This window comes from Aulostomus chinensis, chromosome 11 (genome assembly GCF_037954235.1).
Source record: "Aulostomus chinensis isolate RoL2024-O1b breed Wild chromosome 11, RoL_Achi_v1.0, whole genome shotgun sequence".
Lineage (NCBI taxonomy): Eukaryota > Metazoa > Chordata > Actinopteri > Syngnathiformes > Aulostomidae > Aulostomus > Aulostomus chinensis.
The window spans coordinates 26,728,825-26,751,324 of record NC_141330.1 but is presented as its reverse complement, the minus strand read 5'-3'; the positions used below and the strand labels follow the sequence as shown (position 1 = coordinate 26,751,324).

General features: G+C 49.2%; 1 protein-coding gene across 10 annotated transcripts in view; it reads left to right on the top strand.

The window, feature by feature from the left end:
* The window catches only part of adgrb1a (adhesion G protein-coupled receptor B1a), a 123,314-nt gene that overhangs the window by 27,802 nt on the left and 73,012 nt on the right, over positions 1-22,500 (top strand). For all 10 annotated transcript variants that reach the window (XM_086219236.1, XM_086219232.1, XM_086219234.1 and 7 more), the window contains exon 2: positions 5,604-6,508. In XM_086219236.1, the coding sequence (XP_086075362.1) occupies positions 5,773-6,508 (736 nt within the window). In that variant the 5' untranslated portion in view covers positions 5,604-5,772. The remainder of the gene's footprint in view (positions 1-5,603; positions 6,509-22,500) is intronic.

The window sequence follows — 22,500 nt, the reverse complement described above, 5'->3', positions numbered from 1 at the left end:
CTGGTGCTCGGCTTCCACAGCACCAGACTGACGAGCAGATATACACAGGGACAAAGTTATTCTTTGGCATGCAGCAGAAGGCTTATTTAGGTTGGTGGGTGTCTTTAATTCCTCTACACTCCACCACACTTTATGACTCGACTCCAAGTCTGTTCCCACCAATTAAACATTCCCCACCGCCACTCCGAGACTTCCCACGGAGCTCTGTAGGAGCGCTAATGAAATGTGTGTCTGAGTAATGGTGAGCAGGCTTGTGTGTGTGTGTGTGTGTGTGTGTGTGTGTGTGTGTGTGTGTGCGTGCGCTCACGCGTGTGTGACATTTAACACGGTAAACACATTCATCAGCAGAGACACAAGATAATCTGTTTAATTTTAGAGATTTCCATGACCTGGCATATTTGGCTGTCACCATCATGACACTGCAGCTGCAGAGGAAATGCCGAGTCATGCGTCCTGCAGGGACCTCCTTGCTCAGGACCACCGCGGGAATCCACTGACACACTCTACACGAGAGTTTCACCGTTACACAAGAGCATGTTTGCAGCATTCAGACAAACTACCGTCAGACTGCAGCAGGTGTGAGTGGCGTGCGTGGCAGTGAGACGAATGCGGTGTGTGATTCGTTTATCTGCTAACCTCCAGCTCCCCCTCGGCCGGCGTATTCAGCTCTAATGAGACATCACGACTTCCAGCAACGATGAAGGACAGTCAATGAAAACAGGAAGGCCGTTATGAACTAGTCAGGTGATCATGTGTGTGATGTTCAGATGTGTTTTGCTTCATTGTGGTACAGTCCAGCATCTCCTCTGACACGGCTGGAATGTGAGGGGCTGCCGGCCGCCAAGCGTGTTTGGGCCTGTAATTCGTCTCCTGTTAATTGGAGGTGTGATGAAAACGGGACACGGCTGCTGCTCAGGCATCAGTTCCTGGGCCCCGTGTCGATTTGCTGCATCTACATCCTTATTCTGCCTGTGAGAGAACGTGACGACACGATTGGCGGGGGCCAGACGAGGGGCTCGGCCCGCGTCTGGCAGACCTGTAGCTTCCTGCCTTGGTGAGACGTCGGCACGTCTCCGTGTTACTCTGCTAATCAGCCGGTGATCCCTGATGAGAGGAGCGATGCTCCATGTGACTCTATCATTTTCTCATCAGTGGCCTCTTTCTCTCTCTCCCCCACTACATCTCTGTGCGAGGGACCGCCGCCGCTCCGTGATTGGCCCATTGTTCTGGTGCGCTCACAGAGCCGGCCTGTTGGCCATGTTTACATGGATTCATGCTTCCAGGCTGCTGGCTAATGCAACACCTTTGTTCTTTTAATTGCTTGGCGTTGTTGCCACAGGCTGAAAGGAATGAATGATTCTACAGCTGCAGAATACTAAAGAGGGCACCTCCAACTTTCTTCCTGGGAATGCGCCTGGCAGCTCCGCTCCCATCCACTCACTTATGTAGTGAAACCTTTATGTAGGCAGGAAGTCTCCCTGAATCTTCTTTTCAACAGACCTGTGTACAAAAGTTACACTTTCACCAGAGAGGCGCATAAAATAGATTCACTGATGTGCAGTTTTGGAAACCTACAATAATAATAATAATCATAATCATAATAATAATAATAATAATAATAATAATAATAATAATGATAACAACAACAACAACAATAATAATAATGATAATAATGATAATAATAATGATAATGATACTAATAATAACAATAATAACAACAACAACAATAATAATAATGATAATAATAACAACAATAATAATGATACTAATAATAACAATAATAATAACAACAACAACAATAATAATAATAATAACAACAATTATACTAATAATAATAACAATAACAACAACAATAATAATGATAATAATAACAATAATAACAATAATAATAATGATACTAATAATAATATGGTGTTGATATAATTATAATAACAACAATAATAATACTGACAATAACAATAATAATTATTATTATTGTTGTCAATATTCTTAATATTGTTATTATTATTGTTATTAATATTATTAATATTATTGATATTATTAATATTATTATTACAGCTCCAGGGTGAGCCACAGGGCGGAGGAGATACTCGCAGGACTGGGATGGGGACGTTCCCTTTATTCTGGCTTCAATCTCAGCAGGACAGTCACGCTGATTAATTATTGAGTTTCAGAACTGATGTGCGTCGATGTTATCAGGAAGCAGAGGAGAGCGTCAGCCGGAGGAGCACTGGAAGATGGATCATACCAGCATCCCACATATTCCGACGAATGCGGACGGGACGCAGAGTGACGTGAGAGTGGCTCCTCATCTTAAAGAGCGCTCCTCGCTCTCGTGTTAATCTCGCGTGTCCTGATGAAGAACGACTTGGACACTGGACTACAGGAGGACGACAAATACAGACCTGTACCCCTGCTGTTCGTTAGGCAGGCTTTCATGCTGATAGCAATGATGACAATAAGAGTAGTATGTAATATAATAATAGATAGTAATATCATCCGTGTGTGTGCGTGCGTGTGTGTCAGTGAAAATTGAAGGCCCTCTTGCTGTTGTGTTCTTCTGTTCCAGTTTATTGTCAGATTAGTAACTTCAGATCAGAGAGCAGGGGTGAGGGAGGATGTGGGCGACTGGACCGTTTCACCGCTAAGAAACAACACACAAGCATTTGCTGGGTCTCGTGATGTTGCACTTCCTGTTTTTATCAATAAAATAGTGTCAATTCTACAAAAATGCTACCAATCAGAATAAATCCTACGATGATATCAGCGCTCCAGAAATATGAGCTTCAAAGGGTGAGATGCAGCAGCCCCCGAATGGAAACTGCATCTGTAAAAGCTTTAAATAATAAGTGCTCCTTTAATCTGCTGCCCTTTCAAAAAGTGATTTTACAACATTTAACAACATAAATTCAAAGCGCTGCATTGATTAATTGACAGGGAACATCAAGTTTAATCTCGGGGTCAGATTTCACAGCGCTGTGCTGCTGGCGCTCTAATCTCTCTCTCGCTGCCGTATCCCATCGTCCTCGGCTGCAGAGTAGATGAAAGTGTGTTAATAGCTGCTCCCTATCTGTTAGCTTCTCAAACACAAAGATCGATAGAGGATTGTGTGTGTGTGTGTGTGTGTGTGTGTGTGGGGGGGGGGGTTGGGGGTAGTGAGGGGTGGATGTGGAGGTTGGTGTTAGTAATGAAGGAAGGCGTGACATGAACAGGAAGCTCCAGTAGAGCTCTGCATGTGATCAGATTCCCACTCCACAGTGTGTGTGTGTGTGTGTGTGTGTGTGTGTGTGTGTGTGTGTGTGTGTGTGTGCGTGTGTGTGTGTGTGTTGGGGTGGGGGGGTGGAGATAGATGAGGCAGAGCTGTCAATAGAGAGCAGCTCTTTATCCTCTCTTAAAGCTCCATTCATTACATCACTGTCAGAGCTGTCTGGTGGACGCTCGTTTTCCCTGGATGCTTTGTGGCGGGGGGGGGGGGGGTCACTGGTGATTAAACACACAAACGCACCACAGCGCCAACGTTGGGGGGGGGGGTCACTGGTGATTAAACACACAAACGCACCACAGCGCCAACGTTGGGGGGGGGGGTGTCTTCTTCACAAAGTTTTGTATTTGTAAGGCTACATAGAGAAGAACATAGCAGCAAGAGTACCACCATACTACGACTACTACTACTACGAATACTACTGCTACTACTGTTACGACCGCTACGATTGCTCCCACTCAAGATAATAATAATAATACTGCTGCTGCTACTACTACTACTACTACTATTATTGCTACTACTACTACTACTACGAATACTACTGCTACGACTGCCACGACTGCTACGACTGCTCCTACTCAAGATAATAATAATAATACTGCTACTACTACTACTACTACTAAAGCTAATGATAATAATAATACTGTTGCTACGACTACTACGACTGCGACTATTGGTACTACTACCACTACTGCTACTATTGCTACTACTACTGCTACTACTACTGCTACCATTGCTACTACTACTACTAAAGATAATACTACTACTACTAAAGATCATAATAATAATAATATTGCTGCTGCAACTACTACTACAACTACTACTGCTACTGCTACTAATACTACTCCTGCTATGGCTACTGCAACTACCACCTCCACTACTACTACTACTACTACTACTACTACTGCTACTATGGCTACTATTGCTACTACTACGACTAATAAAGATAATAATAATAAGTCTGCTGCTACTACTACTACTACTACTACTATTGCTACTACTACTATTACTATTACTACTACTAAAGATAATAATAATAATAATACTGCTGCTGCTGCTGCTACTACTACTACTATGGCTACTATTGCTACTACTACGACTAATAAAGATAATAATAATAATTCTGCTGCTACTACTACTACTACTACTGTTACTATTGCTACTAATAATAATGATAAAGATAATAATAATAATAATACTGATACTACTACTACTACTACTTCTTTTGCTCAAATGCGGTCTGGGCCGGTGGATTCTTAAAAAGGTAGTCATATGAAGGTGGTGTGTGTGGGGGGGGGGGGGGGCACTGTTGCTGTGGCGCAGGAATGCGAGGACACAGTTGTCAACAGAATTCACAATCACCATATCATTACCATATCTATTCAAAAACTTGAACAAAATAATCACAACGCTGTCAGTCAGACTCGGCGTTCAGCGTTTGTTGTGTCCTCCATCTTGATTTCTGAGTCAGTTACGCGCAGCTCTATGGATATTTATATCTTGTCATGGGTGTGTATGTGTCGACACACACAGGTCTGGATTTACACATTTGCCTCTACATTTGACTCCTTGAGCTTGTAACTGCAGGGTCTAATGTTGGTCTGACGGTTGTCCGTCAATATTCCTCAGCGCCGCAGCAAATGGAGCGCCTCCTTTTTCATTCAATAACTTTACCAGTGGGTGACAATTTCCCTGAAAAACACAGATTTTAAATCAATCAGTGCACTCAGCCTGAAACTATCATTTCACTGCAAGAAGAAAACAGGAGCGTGTGTTTGAGTCATCGCGCTCGCCATTGTCAAACTGTTTTCCACATCATGGATTTTCAATACTGTAACATTGATTATTGACTAGTTATTCAGTTCAGGCCTGAACGGTGCAGAGGAGTCAGCCAGGAAACGGCTGGGACGTCCTGGTGGTCGTGATAAACACACGGAGGCGCGTTGATGGCGTCTGACAAAGTGAAGCAACGAATCACTGCAGCTGTTTTAGTAATTAAAAGTCTCATAATTGGTTAGATTAATGAGCTGGAGGTCTAAATATGGGAGCAGACATGCGAGGACAGTGATTGTGAGCAATCTGACCTTGTGAGATGTTGAATAAATCACCAGCCCCCCCCCCCCCCCCCCCCCCCCCAGCAGCAGCAGCAGCAGCCATCTGCCTGGAGTCAGCGTGGCGTTCGGCGGCCCTGAGTCACTGCTGCCGCTCTCAGTTATCAGCATCAACAACGAACGCTGATAAAGATCTCTTGTTGTACAGACGCACATGATCAGAGTAATCCCACCGTCTTGTCTGATAGGATATCAGGTCTCATTCGTATCTGCTCTCCTCCATTTCACAGGTTCCTGTGAGTCTCGGGGTGACGGATGCAGCCATGGGCCGATCGCTGGATCTTTGAGAGCAACCCCGCCCCCCCCCCCTCCTCCTGCTCCTCTGCCCCCCTCCCCCTGACCCTGCTGCAAACCTGGAACTGATCTACGATACCCTGTCCTTCCTCTTACCTGCAAACCATGACAAGCATCGTTTCCCGGCTACCTGGCCTAGCGAGCTGGCCCCTCCCGGTGCTACTTCGGTGTTTTGTTCTTCTGCTGCTGATGGGGGGGCGGTGCCATGCAGCCCCTTCAGGACCAGAATCCGACTCCTGCTCCACCCTCGTCCAGAGCCGCTTTTTTGGCTTCTTCCTGTCATCATCAGTATTCCCCAGCGTGCCTTGTTCCTGGACCCTTCAGAACCCAGATCCACGGCGGTACACCATCTTCATCAAGGTGACCAAACCCACCAAGGACTGCCTGCCGTCACAACTCCGCACCTTTCAGTACGAGTCTTTCCTGGAGACCACGCGCACCTACCTGGGCATGGAGAGCTTCGACGAGGTGGTGAGGTTGTGCGACTCCTCGGCTCCGGTGGCCTTCCTGGAGGCCGGGAAGCAGTTTGTCCAAATGAGGAAGGGACCTCCTCGGGCAGGCGTAGCCCTCACAGGTGGCAGCGGAGATTTCAAAACAGAGTACCTGGTGGTGGGGAAGCGTAACCCCAGCATGGCGGCCTGCCAGATGCTGTGCCAGTGGCTGGAGGACTGCCTGGCCTCCAGCTCATCCAACAGACCCTGCGGCATCATGCAGATGCCGTGTTTGTGCTGGCAGCCGCCGCCGCAGCTCAGTGAGGACAAGAGCTGCTACCACAATGGAGTTTACCTAGAAAACTGTTTACCCAGCATGAAAGAGAGTGCGAAGGATCCCAAGATAAATGGTGAGTGGAGAAGCTTTCACGGACGCTTCAGTAGTCCTGTTACCTGATGCTGTACAATTAGAGGGCGAGACCATCTTCTCTTTTAAGAAGCTGTGAGTCAACAGGATTTATTTATTTTGTGTGTGACCTCGTAGGGACACCGCTGGGGCTTAGCATGCTTTCAACAAAATGACGAAGTAGGTTCGGAAGCAATCAGGCGGCAACAAATGTGTGTGATTTGTGAAGAGTAGGGGTAAATGTGTCACGCTGTTCTAAAAGCAGGAAGTGCTTTAGCTGCAGTGGGAGACAGAAGGCGGCACCCGCCACCGGTGGAAGGGTTCGGGTTTCTTCTGATGGAATCCAGATCTCTGACCTCACAAGGTCGCCGCTGTATTCCGTCCCTCTGCGGTCCAGAGAGAGACACTTGATCAGCCTCCGGGAAGCCTGTGGACACAGAGGAGAATCAAGTGCTGATATAGGATAGCGTCGGGGGAGCTGGGGGGCGGGGGGGGGGGTGGAGAAAGACAAAAGAAGAAGATAGAAGGGGAAGGGCAGAAATGCTGTGGGATAAGGGCCTGTGGCTTGAAGTCTAATTGTGTGCCACTAGATTGTGTCCTCCCACACACACACACACACACACACACACACACACACACACACACACACACACACACACACTGTTCCCGGGGCAGACAGGATGTAGCCTGACATCTCTATCCTGCCTCGTCAGGACGATGGCCAGAGGGCTGGAACATTGCTCGGCTCTCTTCTCCCTAACCTTTCCACCATCTATCTCTCCCTCCTTCCTCTCTGTGGTCTTATTATCTCGGTCCTCCTCCTCTTCGGAGCCACCGCCGCCTCGCCACGGCTCCCTCCCGAGGCTGATAGTGGGCTGATACTGAGCCAGCCGTGGGAAGCCAACCAAGCAGAGAAGATGCTGCAGTGGGTATCTCCTGCCTTATCCTGCTTGAGTCTCCTGAGCGGCTAATATCGTATCCCCCCGCCGCCTTAGCCTCCTCCCTGCTAGTTACTGAACTTATGTAATCCTGCTTATGGTGTTCAACAGCAGGGTGTAGGCTGTTTGTGCCTCAAGGTGTGAAAAATAAAAAAGAAATAAGGCCCAATGTTGGCTAATGCAGAGACAGAAAGAATAGGACACATTCTAGCTCTTCCTCTCCTGGACTGATTGAATGGGAGGATGAAGATAAAGAGCGGCTGGGGAAGATGTAATGGATTCTGTGTGGAAATAGGCTGGCGAAGAAGGGAATAGAGGAGTCATAGAAGTGAGTGATGAATGAAGGGAAGACAGTAGATACAGAGATGAGAAGAAGAGAGGGAGCAGGGGAGGAGAATAAAGGCGAGTGAAGAGGCTGACAAGCGCTGCGAGGGGGAGGACAGGGCTGATGAGGATGGATGGCTAGCATGGTTCCTACGAAGACTTGGAAGTTTAGAAAGTGATTAATATCAAGTGTGATCTTTTCTTAGGAATAAATATACTGCATGAAAGGCTTCAATTACTACAGAGGAGTCCCACTCTGAATATTTCAAATGAAACACTCATATTTGTTTCTTGTCCGCCGGGGATAAAATTAGCAAGCAGGAGCCGAGCGCCTGTCCGCTTGTATATTTACAGGCCAAGTGAGCAGACAAGTGCAAGTCATAAGCAGACATAAATATTGTGTCTCCTCACATTATCATTGCTCAGCTATTGAATTAAGAGCTCATTTATAAGGGGAGTTTAAATATAATTAAAACACATTCGAGCTTGTGCACCTACTGGCGCTGACCTGATTCTCTGGTCCACCTCAAACACACCCTGGTGCACTTCGGCAGCCAGTCGGCTCCTGAGCCACCTGGTGCAGGTTCTTTGAGGTTTGAAAGAAAACCAAGGGGACCAAGAGTGGCATTAGCTGGCATTAGCTGGCATTAGCTAGCGTTAGCATCGGGAGCCTGCTCATGCCACTGTTATGACAAGTGTGACACCTAGTGGTGAAATCAGAGACATCAATATAATTCTGAGTTTGGCTTAATATCAAACTGCTATGGCCATTTTTACATGGGCCCAAGTCTAATGTTAGCGTGTGTGTGTGTGTGTGGGGGGGGGGGGGGGGGGGGGGGGGGTCAGTGGGTATGAAGTCAACAGCAATGTGGCTACTGTGAACGTAGCTCTGCAGGCTATTACCCAGCCCTTTGGCGCTCTGCCAGCCAGGAGGTCAGCTGTGGCTTTGTGAGGTGGAGTTTCTTCACTGATTGACCCAATTCAGCGTTGAATGTGTGTCAGGTGCAGTGGGCGGAGCTACTCTCAATGGATGTAGAAATGCTCTTACATGCAAACAGCTTGTGTGGCTGGGACCAGTGCACCCTCGCCCTGCTGCAGCATGCAGTCCCAGGGACGCTGTGGTTGTCAGGAGAAGCGATGGCACTCTGATACTGATGAAGTGACTGAAGCGCTGCTTGTGCTGAGCAGATGAAACCTGTTGATGGTTCGACTCGTCCCAGGTGGTCTGTGCTCTGCCTGGAGCTCCTCCCATCGCAGCGTGTACACCCACACCTCCAACCGGAGGTTACCTGCAACATGTAGTCCTCCAGACAGAGAGCAGCGTGTGCTGCTCTCCTACTTACATGTCTCTCATGTGATTGGGCTGGAACTGGCATTCAGTCTGAAACTGGTCACATGCTGCTGGCCAGGAGCTTGCAGGTCTCCTCCTCCACCACTGGGCTGATGTGTCTGATCGCAGCTCCTGTGCCGTGTGAGAAAGCTTTAACCTTTAAGTTGAGAGGGCTGGGCTATATTTAGAAGTTCTGACATTCAGATGGTCAAAGTTAAAGGTCTTGGTACAAAATATTGGCTGTGGTAGCTTCAGTCCAGAAATGTTGTCCATTTTGTTCATTTTGATGGGCGGCGTGTGGATGTGAGTCAGGATGTGCTGCACGGAGCAGGATTCATATGTGAGCCCTCAGATGACGGCAAGGAGACTGTGACAGACTGGGATGGAATGAGAGGTCACATGACTCAGGTTGAGCAGCAGACAGTGACCATGAAGAGGAGTGGTTTAGCGGGGGGTAGGACCAGACCAGAAGCACCTGGACGACTGGGTCCAGGTGTTGAGGTGACTGCCGTCCCGCCATCTGGAACCAGCAGCCAGAGAACCATCGAGTTGAGATTTGTGTCCCTACTTTTAAAAAAATTAACCATCCATGAATGAAAACTTCACTTTTATCCAGATGACCAATCAGAACTTCTCCAGAAGGTCCGAACTGTCAGAATGTGACGTGTATTTTTGCAGCAGACGTGCTAAACTGGTAGCTGAGCGCAGTTTGAGTCCATCACGCGTGTGACGGAAATCCTGTACATGCAGTACAGAGACACCACCAGCAGGTGGAGCAGCCAGGCGCCAGCAGCAGGAGGTGGCTGCTGTGGTTATTAATCATTCATGTTGGCCGTATTCTCTGGAGTGATGTGGCAGAACAGCGAGCCCCTGTGAGTGTGTGTTAATCAACATGCATTAATGCTGTGATATTCATTAACCAGCAGTTAATTAGCTTCCGGTTCCACACGCGTGTTTGACCTGCTAACGGTTCTTTTATGCCCCCAGAACTTTCACTTCTCTGAATATTTGATTCGAGGAATTCATCAAAGAACAGTACTCCTGCTTTTAGACACACCAAAAAACATTGTTGTAGATTTGTTGAACATTTGTTGATTTATTTTTCATTTTTACCCCCCACCCCCCCCCCCCCACCCCCCTCAGTTCATGCTGCTGAGGGCAGCAGGAGCCAAGCCAGCTGACCTCAGAATGCTGGTGAGATACATCGTTTCCCTGATGTCCATCTCAGCCTAATCAGTGGAGCTTTAGCTATTGATCCTGTTGGAGGGTAAAGAAACACTCCAGAAAGCTCCCAGATCGATCCATTGACCAGGAAAGTTAAAAAGTCTGACAGAGCCGACAGGAAGGTCTGAGCTGTTCAGAGCTGGAGGGGAAAGCGTGTGTTGCTGCAGCTTCAGTGTGTGGGCTCACAGCTGGAAACTCCTGATGACCACGGAGGGATCTAGAAGCAAGTCAAACGTGCTTGCCCTCGCCCTCATGACACCTGTCTGAACACACACGATGCAGCCGTCATGCACACACGTGGTAGAAATTGTCAAAGGAGAAAATGGCCATATGCTGGTGCGAGCACACACTGGTCTCTGGTGACGGAGTGTGGGTGGCTGACTGAGGGAGAGAATAAAGCTGATGTGGCGTGTGTGTGTGTGTGTGTGTGTGTGTGTGTGTGTGTGCGTGTGTATGTGTGCGCGCGCGTGTGTGTGTGTGTGTGTGCGCGCGCGTATGTGTGTGTGTGTGTGTGGAGAATGAGGTGGGGTGTTCACCACAGGAGGTGGCGTGGGGGCGGGTGCAGAGAGAGCAGGGACGGCAGTAAGAGGCTCTGTGCAGGGAGCCTCTGCCTGTTTGGGAAGCTTTTCTGGGATGTAGAAGAGAAAACAATTAGCAAACGTCCTATTTATGCTTCTACTAATTAATGATGTGTGTTGTGATTAGAGAGGTGGTCTTGATTACATCCACCACAATTACCAGGTTCCAAGGGAACTCCAGCGGATTGAGAGTCTCCACTGATGTAGTTGCATGAGATAAGAGACGCTGACAGTGGAAAGGTCTGGGGCCACGCTGAGTGCTATTAGTCATCACTCATGCGCTGGTCTCTGCTGCGCTCCAGACTGCGGAAGGTCCCCCAGACGGTCCGAACTTCAAAATAAATGTCCACACATGTATGTGCTGCCACGGTCAACAAAAGCTACAACACTGATAGTAACGACTAACTCAAAACACAGCTCACAAAGACGTGAAGAAGCGCCTCAAAGATAAAGCAAGTAAATGAAAAACAGCAAAAGGAAATAATGATAAAATGGCGTTTCCCCTTTGAAAAGTCCCTTTAAACACAGCTCGTCTCCCTGAGCTTCCCCGGCAGGGCGCGCCTGGGCGATGGCGTTGATCATTCACAGACCTCAGCAGAGACCAGGATGCATCCAAGCTTGTGAGTCTTGGTCATCCTGGGAGTCCATGCCCGTCCTAGCTGACATCAGGTGAGAGGCGGGGTTTAGTCTGGCAGGTGATGAGTGCATGGACATTCCTCCTCTTCACCTGTCATTCAGCTAAGTTTGAACTTTTGGCGTTGGCTCTTCATGCAACCTGGGAGTGAACGTCCTGTGAGTGGGAGGAGAGTTGGGCTGTGCTGTAGAAGTCAAAGGAGAAGCACATCTGAGTCCAAATGGAAACTGATATTTTGCTTGCCATGTACTTCACCTTGAGGAGCACGTAAATAGAGAATGATTTAGAGCTGAGGGCGGAGCCTTGAGGCGCTCCGTGGGTAAAAATGGCCGCTTCGTAGATAATGGCGTCATAACTCATCATTATACTGGCTTTCCTCTGAATGAGCTCTGCTGCACACTTTGGTTTGCTGAGGGATGCGTGACAGGGCCACACAAGCCAGGTACTAACCAGGGTCGGTGGCAGCGAGCAGCCGCCTCACGCATCGCGCACGCATGCAGACAGCTCTTAGCGTGTATCAGCCATGACAGCGTTTCAGTGCGAACGTCCTGCAGTCGTGAAGACTTCAGGCTTCTGTGCAGCATCTTAGCTGTTAGCTTAGCTCAGATGTTGGACCTAAAATCACTCTCACGGTTTGGGGGGTGACAGGTTCGTGTACCTTCCGTTCATTCTATTTTCAATTTTCAAACATAAACTAGAGTACGGTGGCGAGCAGTGGTCAGCTCTGTCGCCTCACAGCAAGAAGGTTCCGGGTTCGAGTCCTGGCTCGGGCACAGGGTCTTTCTGTGTGAGTCTGCCAGGTGTTCTGCTCCTGGTTCACCTTGAAAAAAATCTCTGCATTCTTTTCCATTTTGGATGAACAGAGATTGAATTCTTTGTGTTTATCTGGGAAAAAAAAATCTGGAAACGAAAAACAACACAAAATCCAATTTTATGGCTGATTTTGAATGGAAAACGGCTCACGTTGGTTTTTTTTTTAACCTGCTACATTTATTAAAACAAGAAAAATGCGCCTTTTTTGTTTTCTGATATGCCTTTCAAAACTGAAAACAGAATGAACGAAGGTACACGGACCGTGACAGACCCCAGTGCAGTTTGGGAAATGCTGGAGTGGGAATACACTTTAATTCACAATGTATTGAGATGGAATTTATAATCTGGTGTTTTGTTGAGACAAACACTCGCCTAAACCAAAAATCTTTTTGGTATTAAAATGAAAAACAATGCTGTTGTATTGTCTGTCCCTGAGGAAAGGGTGAGGCACGAGCAGCTGCTGGAATGATATTTTTCAGGCATCGTGAGGATTTAGATGTGCTGATAAAGACTGAGTCTGGAAATATTCTGCTGTAGTCACCTTGAGTGTGCGGAGACGTCCTTGAATTCTGGACATTGCCACACACGGTCTGGAAAACTCTCCCATGTGTTTGTTTAAATATTCATTTAAGTGATGGAAGCAGACTAATATGTGCAGCTCCAGCTGCAGCTGAACGTTGCCCAGGGCAGCGGCCACATCTGCTGCCGCCGCTGCTGACTGTTTATCAGGAGGCTGTTGAAGCTGACAAGACGTTTTTACTTAAAATCTGCCTCATAGTGCAGCTTTCCTGCTCTCCACTTATTACTGGGGGTTTCTCTTGGTATTTTATTGGCTTATAGATGCATTCACTGGCTGTCCTCTCATCGTGTGAAGACGGCAGCTGCTTCAACACGAGGTCAGAGGTCCAGTGTGTTGCACTTTGCTGTGTCTTTGATTCAACTTCTGGAGACTTCCGTTTTAAGAGCCCGATGTTTGGTTCTCAAACACGTCACGTCAGCGTGTTGGCGCGCTTTCATTTCTGCAAGTGGCAGGATGCACCAAGCACAATTTCAGCGTGCCGAGGAAGTTCACGGCGCTCCGTGCGCAGAGAGGGTGGGCGTGGGGAGCTTACTGGGGGCCCATCAGCTCATCTGCCCCAAGGTCACGACTAGATGAGAACAGTCACGGGCTCCTGACTCAGATATTGCCAAGAGCTAGCTGACTGCTTCCATGGACTTCTGGGAAATACTGAGCCAAAAACTCACAACATGTGACTCACAACTGAAAGATAGACTTAGAAACATTGACAAATGGCTTTTTAATAGCTAGTATTAGATTCACATGTCTTTCCTGGTTCTTTGTAGTTGTTTGGTGATACAAGTCTGTCCCGGAGCGGCCGACGGATGGTTTCTGTCCCAACCGTCAGCCAGTGATTCGTCGCAGGGAACAGAAATATCACCGCGGGTGCTTCAGGCTGGAGAGCAGAAGGAAAGGATAACGGTGACGACCGTGATGTTTCTCCTGTGTAGGAAGAAGGTGCTTCCCGCTGATTGTTGTAATTAATACCACAACTGCTTCGTTCACAACCAGACGGAGGCTTTCCTTCTCAACTGACAGAGCCTGGATTGGAAAGGTTTTGTGAGAAGGAAAACAACTCAGCTTGGGCCAGCAAACACTGAGCCGCTGGGGGGCGTTTATGCTCCTGATGACCGCTGACGACAGACACGGCGGCGCTGCTCAGGGTGAAAACAGACTTAGACCACGATTAAGTTTTGGATTTTACTAACAGGTTCTCATCCTACGTCATGTGATATCGCCGTGGCTGCAGCCGCCGCCGCCGCCGCCGCAGCAGCAGAGACCCTGAAGGAGCCTGAATGTCTCGGTGCTTTACGGGTGGGGGCTCCAGGTCACTGAGGAGGGTTTCCGAGCTTGTTAAGGGTTAACTCTGGTAGCTTGTGAGCAACGTGTAGAAAAGCCTTTGGACGCACGTTTGAGGAAGCTGGTCTCTGCCTGACGACTCGGTGCTGGCGTGTCAGACCCTCCCTGACTGAACAACGGAGCGTTTGCAGTTGAGGGCAGGAGCCTCAGCGCGCTCAACGTTCCTGGCCTTTAGCGAGTGTACTCTGTCAGAGGACTCACTTGAACTTGGAGTCGGTGTGAAGTAAGTGGAGGAGTCTGTCTCCTTCCTCCAGGCTGCCTGTCAATGGACGGCCTATCTCAGGTCCCTCGCCACGCCGCCTGAGGCTTTATTAAACATTCATGCTTTAATTAAGCAATTTTACCGCTGCTACTTACCAGGTGATGATAAAAGCTCGGCTCGGGGAAGAGACAAGTGAGTGTGTGTGTGAGTGTGGGTGTGTGTGTATGTACGTGTGTGTGTGTGTGTATACGTGTGTGCGCGCATGTGTGTGTGTGTGTGTAAAAGTGTCCTACGCCAGAGCCCATTAATTTCCTGCCATAAAGAAACGTGTGAGGATTAGAGAAAAGAGTTGAACTTTTTTAACTCCCTCATCAGTCATGTGTGACTGCAGGAGAATGGTTGTCGGATGATATTAGGACGCGATAGGGATCCCTCTGTTTTCTGACAGGCGGCTCGTCACCGCCGCCTGCTCACACATCTCTCTCTCCCTCTCTCTCTCCCTCTCCCTATCTCGCTCTCTCTCTCACTCTATTTATCACGCCGTTTCTCTGGATGAATCCTGTCGATTCTCTGAGATTTAAAGCCTCGGCCCTCCACAGAAGAGCTCTATTATTGAGAGACTGTGAATCTTCGAAGGGTGAAATTGTGTGTGAGGGAGAAAATAGAGGATGGGAGTGTGTGTTCATGTGGCCAGGCCCCTCCCATGTCCAACCCACCACCGCGGCGATGATGGCTGACACGAGGACCATGAAGAAAGGCAGATTACACTGGAACACACACACACACGCATACGACAGCCATGTGCCAGGTGTGTGTGTGTGTGTGTGTGTGTGCGCGCGCGCGCACGCGTGTGTCTGTGTGCGGGATGTTCATCTGTTTGCCTCAGTGTCCTTGTTAAGAGCAGGCGGGGACTCTGTGGGACGGCTGTAGCCGCTGCTCTCCTCAGTGATATCACCTGGAATGACACCCAAAGGTGACACATTGTCAGACTGCACACACCAACACACATAAGCTTGCACACGCACACACACACACACACACACACACACATTGCACAATAATCGGGGATCTTGGCAAAACCTGCAGGTCCAGGAAAAGAACTCATTAGTGACACACACACACACACACGCACACACAGAGACACACACACACACACTACTGTCACAGCCTCTTTTCTGAGGTCCAGACATTTGTGGGTGTCTCTCAGCTGCAGGGTTGTTAAAGTATCTGAGACCTAAAGTGTCTCACTCATGGAGTTCAATCACACGTGACATCAAGAAGAGAGGATCCATCCTCAGACCCTCGTCCTCAGACCCTCATCCTCAGACCCCTATCCTCAGACCCCTATCCTCAGACCCCTATCCTCAGACCCTCATCCTCAGACCCCCATCCTCAGACCCTCATCCTCAGACCCTCATCCTCAGACCCCCATCCTCAGACCCTCATCCTCAGACCCCCATCCTAAGACCCCCATCCTCAGACCCTCATCTTCAGACCCCTGCTCTCAGACCACCATCCTCAGACCCTCATCCTCAGACCCCCATCCTAAGACCCCCATCCTCAGACCCTCATCTTCAGACCTCTGCTCTCAGACCACCATCCTCAGACCCCTGATCTCAGACCACCATCCTCAGACCCTCATCCTCAGACCACCATCCTCAGACCCTCATCTTCAGACCTCTGCTCTCAGACCACCATCTTCAGACCCCTGATCTCAGACCACCATCCTCAGACCCTCATCCTCAGACCCCTGATCTCAGACCACCATCCTCAGACCCTCATCCTCAGACCACCATCCTCAGACCCTCATCTTCAGACCCCTGATCTCAGACCACCATCCTCAGACCCTCATCCTCAGACCCCTGCTCTCAGACCACCATCCTCAGACCCTCATCCTCTGACCCCTGCTCTCAGATTCTCATCCTCAGACCCTCATCTTCAGACCCCTGACCCCACCATGCACCATGGGAGGTGTTCAAGGTACGTCCAATTAGTGGGAGGCCTCAGGGAAGACCAGGACACGTTGGAGAGACCATGTCTCTCAGCTGGTCTTGGAACGCCTCGGGATCCCTGAGAGCTGGACGAAGTAGGTGGGAGAGTGAAATCTGGGTCTCTCTGCGACCCCGGATAAGCAGAAGAAAATGGATTCATTTCCTCTCCGTCCTTCATGGCGCTTCGATGAGGCGCCGTCCTCACTGCCTCTCGTCCACTCACTTCATCACTTCTTACCTTTGCGTTGCTTTCATGTCTCCTGGAGATCACATCAGCCACTTTAATCTGAAAAATACCACGAGTTCTATTTGCATTACAAACTGTGTGCAGGGGCTCAGACGGACGACAAGTAGACCTCTTCGCCTCCCTCGGAGGTCAGCGGTCACTCGTCTTCATTCCTGGCATCAGCTGGCGCGTCTGGTTTAGATTTATGAGCTACATTTGGTTTGAATGCTCTGATGGTGCGATTGTTGAAGGTTAAAAAGCATCTTTGGATGCGGTGCCGTGGTTGCTGACATCAGCCAGCATCACCATCTGTTCAGCTGAGCTGAGGTCAGTAAAGACGCGGGTAAATGATGAGCTGCAGGCAAACCGGCGCCACGAGCAGCTGAACGCCTGGTTGTTGGAGGACTGTGCTCTTGTCTCTCAGGCGATAGCTCGAGTTCAGGGTCGTAGTTTCCCACAATGCTCCAAGTGTTGTGTCCAGTATGTGTGCTTGCTTGTTGCTTTTGTCTGGAGCTTTGGCCTCAGATCTGAAGTGGCGGTGAGGGAATCCCAGCGGCTGGTGGTCCACACGAGGAAGCTCACCTGCTCGAGCGCAGCGATGCACGTGAGATCGAACAGCTTCAGATCAAAGCGGAGGGGCGAGACCCTGTCTGGTCTTAGGAGTAAAACCTGCAATGACCAAAACCTGATTGTAGTTCTACTACTGTTATGAGTACAGTGACGGCATTCACGAGGAGATTCCTGGGCTCGACGGCTGTTTCTCCTGCTTGTGAACAGACTTCTATGAGATTTGTGATAAAACCATGACAGGCAGCGTCGATGAGAGATGACACCAATCACACTCACCTGGAATGTTGAAGCTTGATCATGATTGCCTTTTCAATTATTTCATTTTGTCCCTCATCGTCTTCAACATGGCAGGCAGCCCTCCCTGAGCACGGAGTTCCTTGGTTATGTTCTCCCCACCTGGTGTGGAGGAGCCTGCCTGTCCACTCGAACATCCCACACGTTTGGGGTGACTAACCTCACTTCGCTCGTGTTCTCACTCGTGATTTCATAGTTGCAGAAGGCTGTGGGTGAATCCACATTCAGCTGATTTTATCCAGCTCCGGCTCTGTTTTGGCAGAAATCCTCCTCAGTTACAGTGAAAGGCAGACGAGCAGGAACAGGCCGTCCTTCATGGAAGTGAAGCCCACACCGAACCTGATGTGACTCAAGCTCAGTGGGCAGCAGTGGATGCTGACTTGAGGGTTTCCCACTGTGATACTCATCCACTTCGAAACTGTAAAACTGAAGCTTCTGACTTGTATGAATGATCAACTTGCTGACGGTTCCCTTGATGACAAAAGCGCCATCCCAGGCGTCGGGCTGAACAATGAAGATGTGGAGTGAAGGCTCGTCTGTTTCTGGACTCAGAGGTCTTGTCCTGGACACGCTGTCATCTCGTTTCCTGTGCCAGTGAACGCCAGCGTGAGGCTCAGCACGCGACCCTTGGAGACCCGCGGGGCAGATGGGGCGCCTGAGCACGTCTGGTTTTAACAGTGATTTGGGTGCTCGATGAAGAAGGTGAGAGTCTCTGATGATAATGACGAGGATGATGATGATGATGATGACATCATACAGCAACCATCAAAATAATCACAATTAAAACGTCCTTCAGCTGAAGGAGGATGGTGTGTTACTGCAGACGTGCTCTCCGGTGACAGCAGCCACATTTCCTTCATCTCCTCATAAAACAGGGGAGAGGCCCGAGCGTCTAACCTGTGGGACGGATCCCTGCTGGCTTCCCATTGAATATTTTGTAGCGTTTCATTTCAGCCACTCAGAAAGATAATGGTTTATTTAAAGAATGAAAAGAGAAATTGAATGCAAACAGTCGCAGCTCATTCTGGATGTGCTCAGTCTTCTGAGTTATTGCATTGTTTTCCTGCGACTCGTCAATCTTCATGCAGAGTGTTTCAGAGCTCTTCCCCTCAAACCAAAAGAAAACGCAAATTCCTAAGTCCTTTGTCTGCGTTGACAAAAGGCCAACACTCCCATCCAGTTGGACTTAGTTACAATGTTTGGTGGGTCCTTGAGTAGCAGCTGCAGGCTCCCTCTGATTCACTGCTCCTCGTGAGCCACGACTGAGAGACCGTCAGGCTCACGTCCCTGCCCCTGTCCCAGACCACACACGCACGCACGCACGCACGCACGCACGCCGGCACACCTGAACCTCAGTGACGCAGCATCAGGTCTGCTGCGCTGCATCTGACTGGAAACCTGCTCCAGACGTACACTCATCACTAATGACACACAGGAAGAGAAGACGGGGCTTCTCAGATGTGTTTCAACGTGAGGGGAGATGACGTCCGCCTCCCATCAGCGAAGCAGGAGACTGAATGTTGGTGAAGACCTGCTGGAGTTTGTGTTTGTGTTGCTCGCACTGAAGCTGCTGCTGCTGCCATCACACCTGGTTATAGGCTGCAGGAGCGGCGATGGCTTCCATCTCCTCTGAGGTCCTGATGAGTCGCGCTGGAACGAGGCCAAACTCATTGTTCATGCACGCTCTTGTTTCCTTGAAATATCGTTTTTGGTCCACCAACATAATTCTATTTGTTGTATTCCCATTAAATAATGTACTTTGCTAGAGAACCAGATCCACATAAACACTACCGAGTTCATTTGTTAAGAAACAGCATTTCCAGCCAGGCCCGTGCGCCTCAGGCTGCTCTCATGGAAATGCTGCTGCCGCCGCTCTTGACCTGTGATCAAACACCACGTGTTCGTTTACATTAAATGTCCTACCAAGGAAATGTCAGGAAAAGGTTCGGTCAATGTCTCTCAGCGGTAGGAACGTCTTGACACCACGTGGAATCTGACAACATCATTGCAAATATACAGTATGTGAATCATCAACATCTGATTGAATGAAATCCATGTCACGAATGCACACCACAGGTCTTCAAACCACAAATTTGTCACCACTGACACGAAAAGCAAACAGGTATTTGTGTTAATGTGTCAATCCAAGTGGGCTGGAACGTCTTAGCCTGCTGGAATATGATTGGACGACTGCCAGACTCAGAAAGAGTCGGTTTTGATGTTCATTTGGATGTGTGGTTCTATGAGGAGCGTCAGCGCAGCAGACAGAGCTCATGAGAACCGATTCATTGTTTTTGCCGCTAACGTGTCATTTAACAGACGAGCACCAGCATCCCTGGAAAGGTTGCGCGCGTTCATCAGATACCAGATCCAGCCTGATGAGACGAGTCCTGCTCACTGCTGAGAAGTTTGCGTGAAGGAAAGACGGGAGGTAAATCTGAACAAGCTGTTAGCGACTCGGCCTCCAGCCCTGAAGTCGGCCTCAGCTGACAGAGTTCCCTCAGCCCGGGTGTCTCTAGAGTCCACATCCACACCTCGCCATCCATGAGCTCATCCAGCTCCGACCCCTGCCACCTCCTTCCCATCTCACTCTCGCTTCTCTCGTCTCCGTCTCTGAGTCACAATGCAGTCACCATCCCACACTGTGTGGGGAGACAAGGGCCTCTGATGTATGAGAGTGTTATGAAGCGTGGGAAGAGCAAACCGCATTGCTCAGAGATCTGTGTGTGTCTGTGTGCGTGTGTTTGCGTGTTTTTGTGTGTGTGTGTGTACTGGCATGTGTTTGTGTGTATGCCAGTGGATCCGAGGCTTATAGGTTAGCGATCCCTGGACGCCTCTGAATAGATTTCCTCCAGCGTAGCATGCCGTATGGGTTTAAAATGGAGCAGTTAAATACGCTGCCAAAGTAAGCGGGAGAAAGACTAAGAACAAGAAGAATAACGACATATTCATCAGCTGAGGAGTGAATGGCGAAGCTGCAGAGAGCCGAGGACGCGCCAGAGCACAGCAGGGGTGATTTCAGCCTTAATAGCCGTGTGGGGGAAGGGCGGGGATCCACTCAAGTCCATGGAGGAAATAGCCCAGAGGCTCTGGCAGTTCCCTTAGGAACACTTGGGGCAGAAGCCAGCGTGTGAGGCCGTTGGGAGGATGACAACCTGTAAACATCCGAGCGCTGTCAGCAGCCCTGTAACTGCAGCAGCAGCCGCGTTTTAGTCTGTTTGCCCAGCAAACAAGCGTGTGGCGCTCTGCAGCTCGGAGCACGGCGCCTTTATCAGCCCTCGTCTCCAGCAAAGAGTGATGTGTGTCAAGGAGGACAAAAAACAGTTGCGGTGAGCTGTCAGTCAGGCGGGAGGGAAAGTAAGAGAAGCATCTGATCCCTGAGGTGAAATCTTTTCTTATCGTTCCCTCTGAAATGGGGCATCCATCTTCGGAATTGAAATGTCTGGTTGGCTGACCCGCACCTGAATCCACCGCTGCCCTCATCCCAGTATTTATAGACAGAGCGCCGGTGAGGGCGAGCGGCCGGGTCTCCTTCGCTGAGCTGCTGACACAACAGCCGTGATGGCCACAGTGTCTGCAACGCTCACGACGGAACAAGCGTGTATTCATATCCATCGCTGAGACATGGACACATGCACTGCATTAAAGCCTCCTCATCTGATTCTGTGCCAGCTGACAGAATTGTTTTGGTCATTAGGCAAGGCAAGGCTATTTTATTTGTAGAGCCGTTTTCACCACCAGTTTGTCTCCAGGCTTCATGGCATCATAACAACATCCTCTGCCCTCAGAGCCTCACATCGACTGAGGAGAAACTCCATAGAAAACCTTTAACAGGGAAAAATCTGAGAAACCTCAGGGTGAGGAGGGGAGGAGGATCCCTCACCAGGAGGGACAGACGTGCAGGAGACGTTGGTACAGAGAGGAAAACAGTTTACAATACAAAACAATTAGTGACGCTTGGTTCGCTCCTCATCAGCTCTCTGCAAAATGTTGTTCAGGTCAAAAAGTGACAGAACAGCTTCGTGAGATGTGACAGAGGAGCTGGTGGGTTGAGGCGTCCGTCACCTCCTCTCCATAGCAACCCCGTGGACGTACGTAGGTGAGTGGGGGCTTGGCTCTGTGCAGAAGGACCTAGCTACAGACAAGCTGGTGAACCTCTGCCTCTGCTATTGACAGGGGGTCACGTGACCTCCGGGATGGAAGTTCATCTTCTTTGGGCCGTTTTTTTCTAGATCAGAGTTTGTACTTTTGCAATTTTGTAAATAAAGTTGAGGAGGAAAGCTGGATGCTAACAGTAGCCTCCCGCTGCGGTCAGCAGTGGGCGCAGTGTGTGTTTGTGTGTGTGTGTGTGTGTGTGTGCGTGCGCTTCTGATGAATTTGTTTTTTGTATAATCTATACAAATAATCTTACTACACAGGGTAATATTTAGATAATTATACTGGTTCATTAAACAGCGTGTTGCCACCATGTATCAATATCACCATGGTGACAGCGTGAAGGAGACACAAGTCCTGCTAAACCAGTCAAGCCCTGCTTGAAGAGGCGAAATCTGCTGGTCTTCTTGTCAACCATGACATCACTAAAAACCAATATGGAGCTGGTCACATGGTTAAGGTTGCATCAGAGGTGCATCAACACGATTTAACGGAATAATATCCTGGTATCTCAGTCATTCGAATTGGACGCAAACAAACCGCGTCGTCCTCTTGTGTCTTTTCACTGCTCAGACTTGTTGTTGTGTCACGTCCTGACCTTAAGGGTGAATGTCTGAATCCAGACGTGTGCTGAGTTGGTCGCAGGGTGGCGGAGAAACATCGCAACACCGAGGTGTAACGAGAGGATGGTTCCTCACACCAGGGGGGGCCTCTGGTCTAGTTTGCCTCACAGTTATTGCTCAGCACATGGCTGTCAAAGCTCCACCCTGCCATGTGACTACTGCAGGCGGCCGCATTG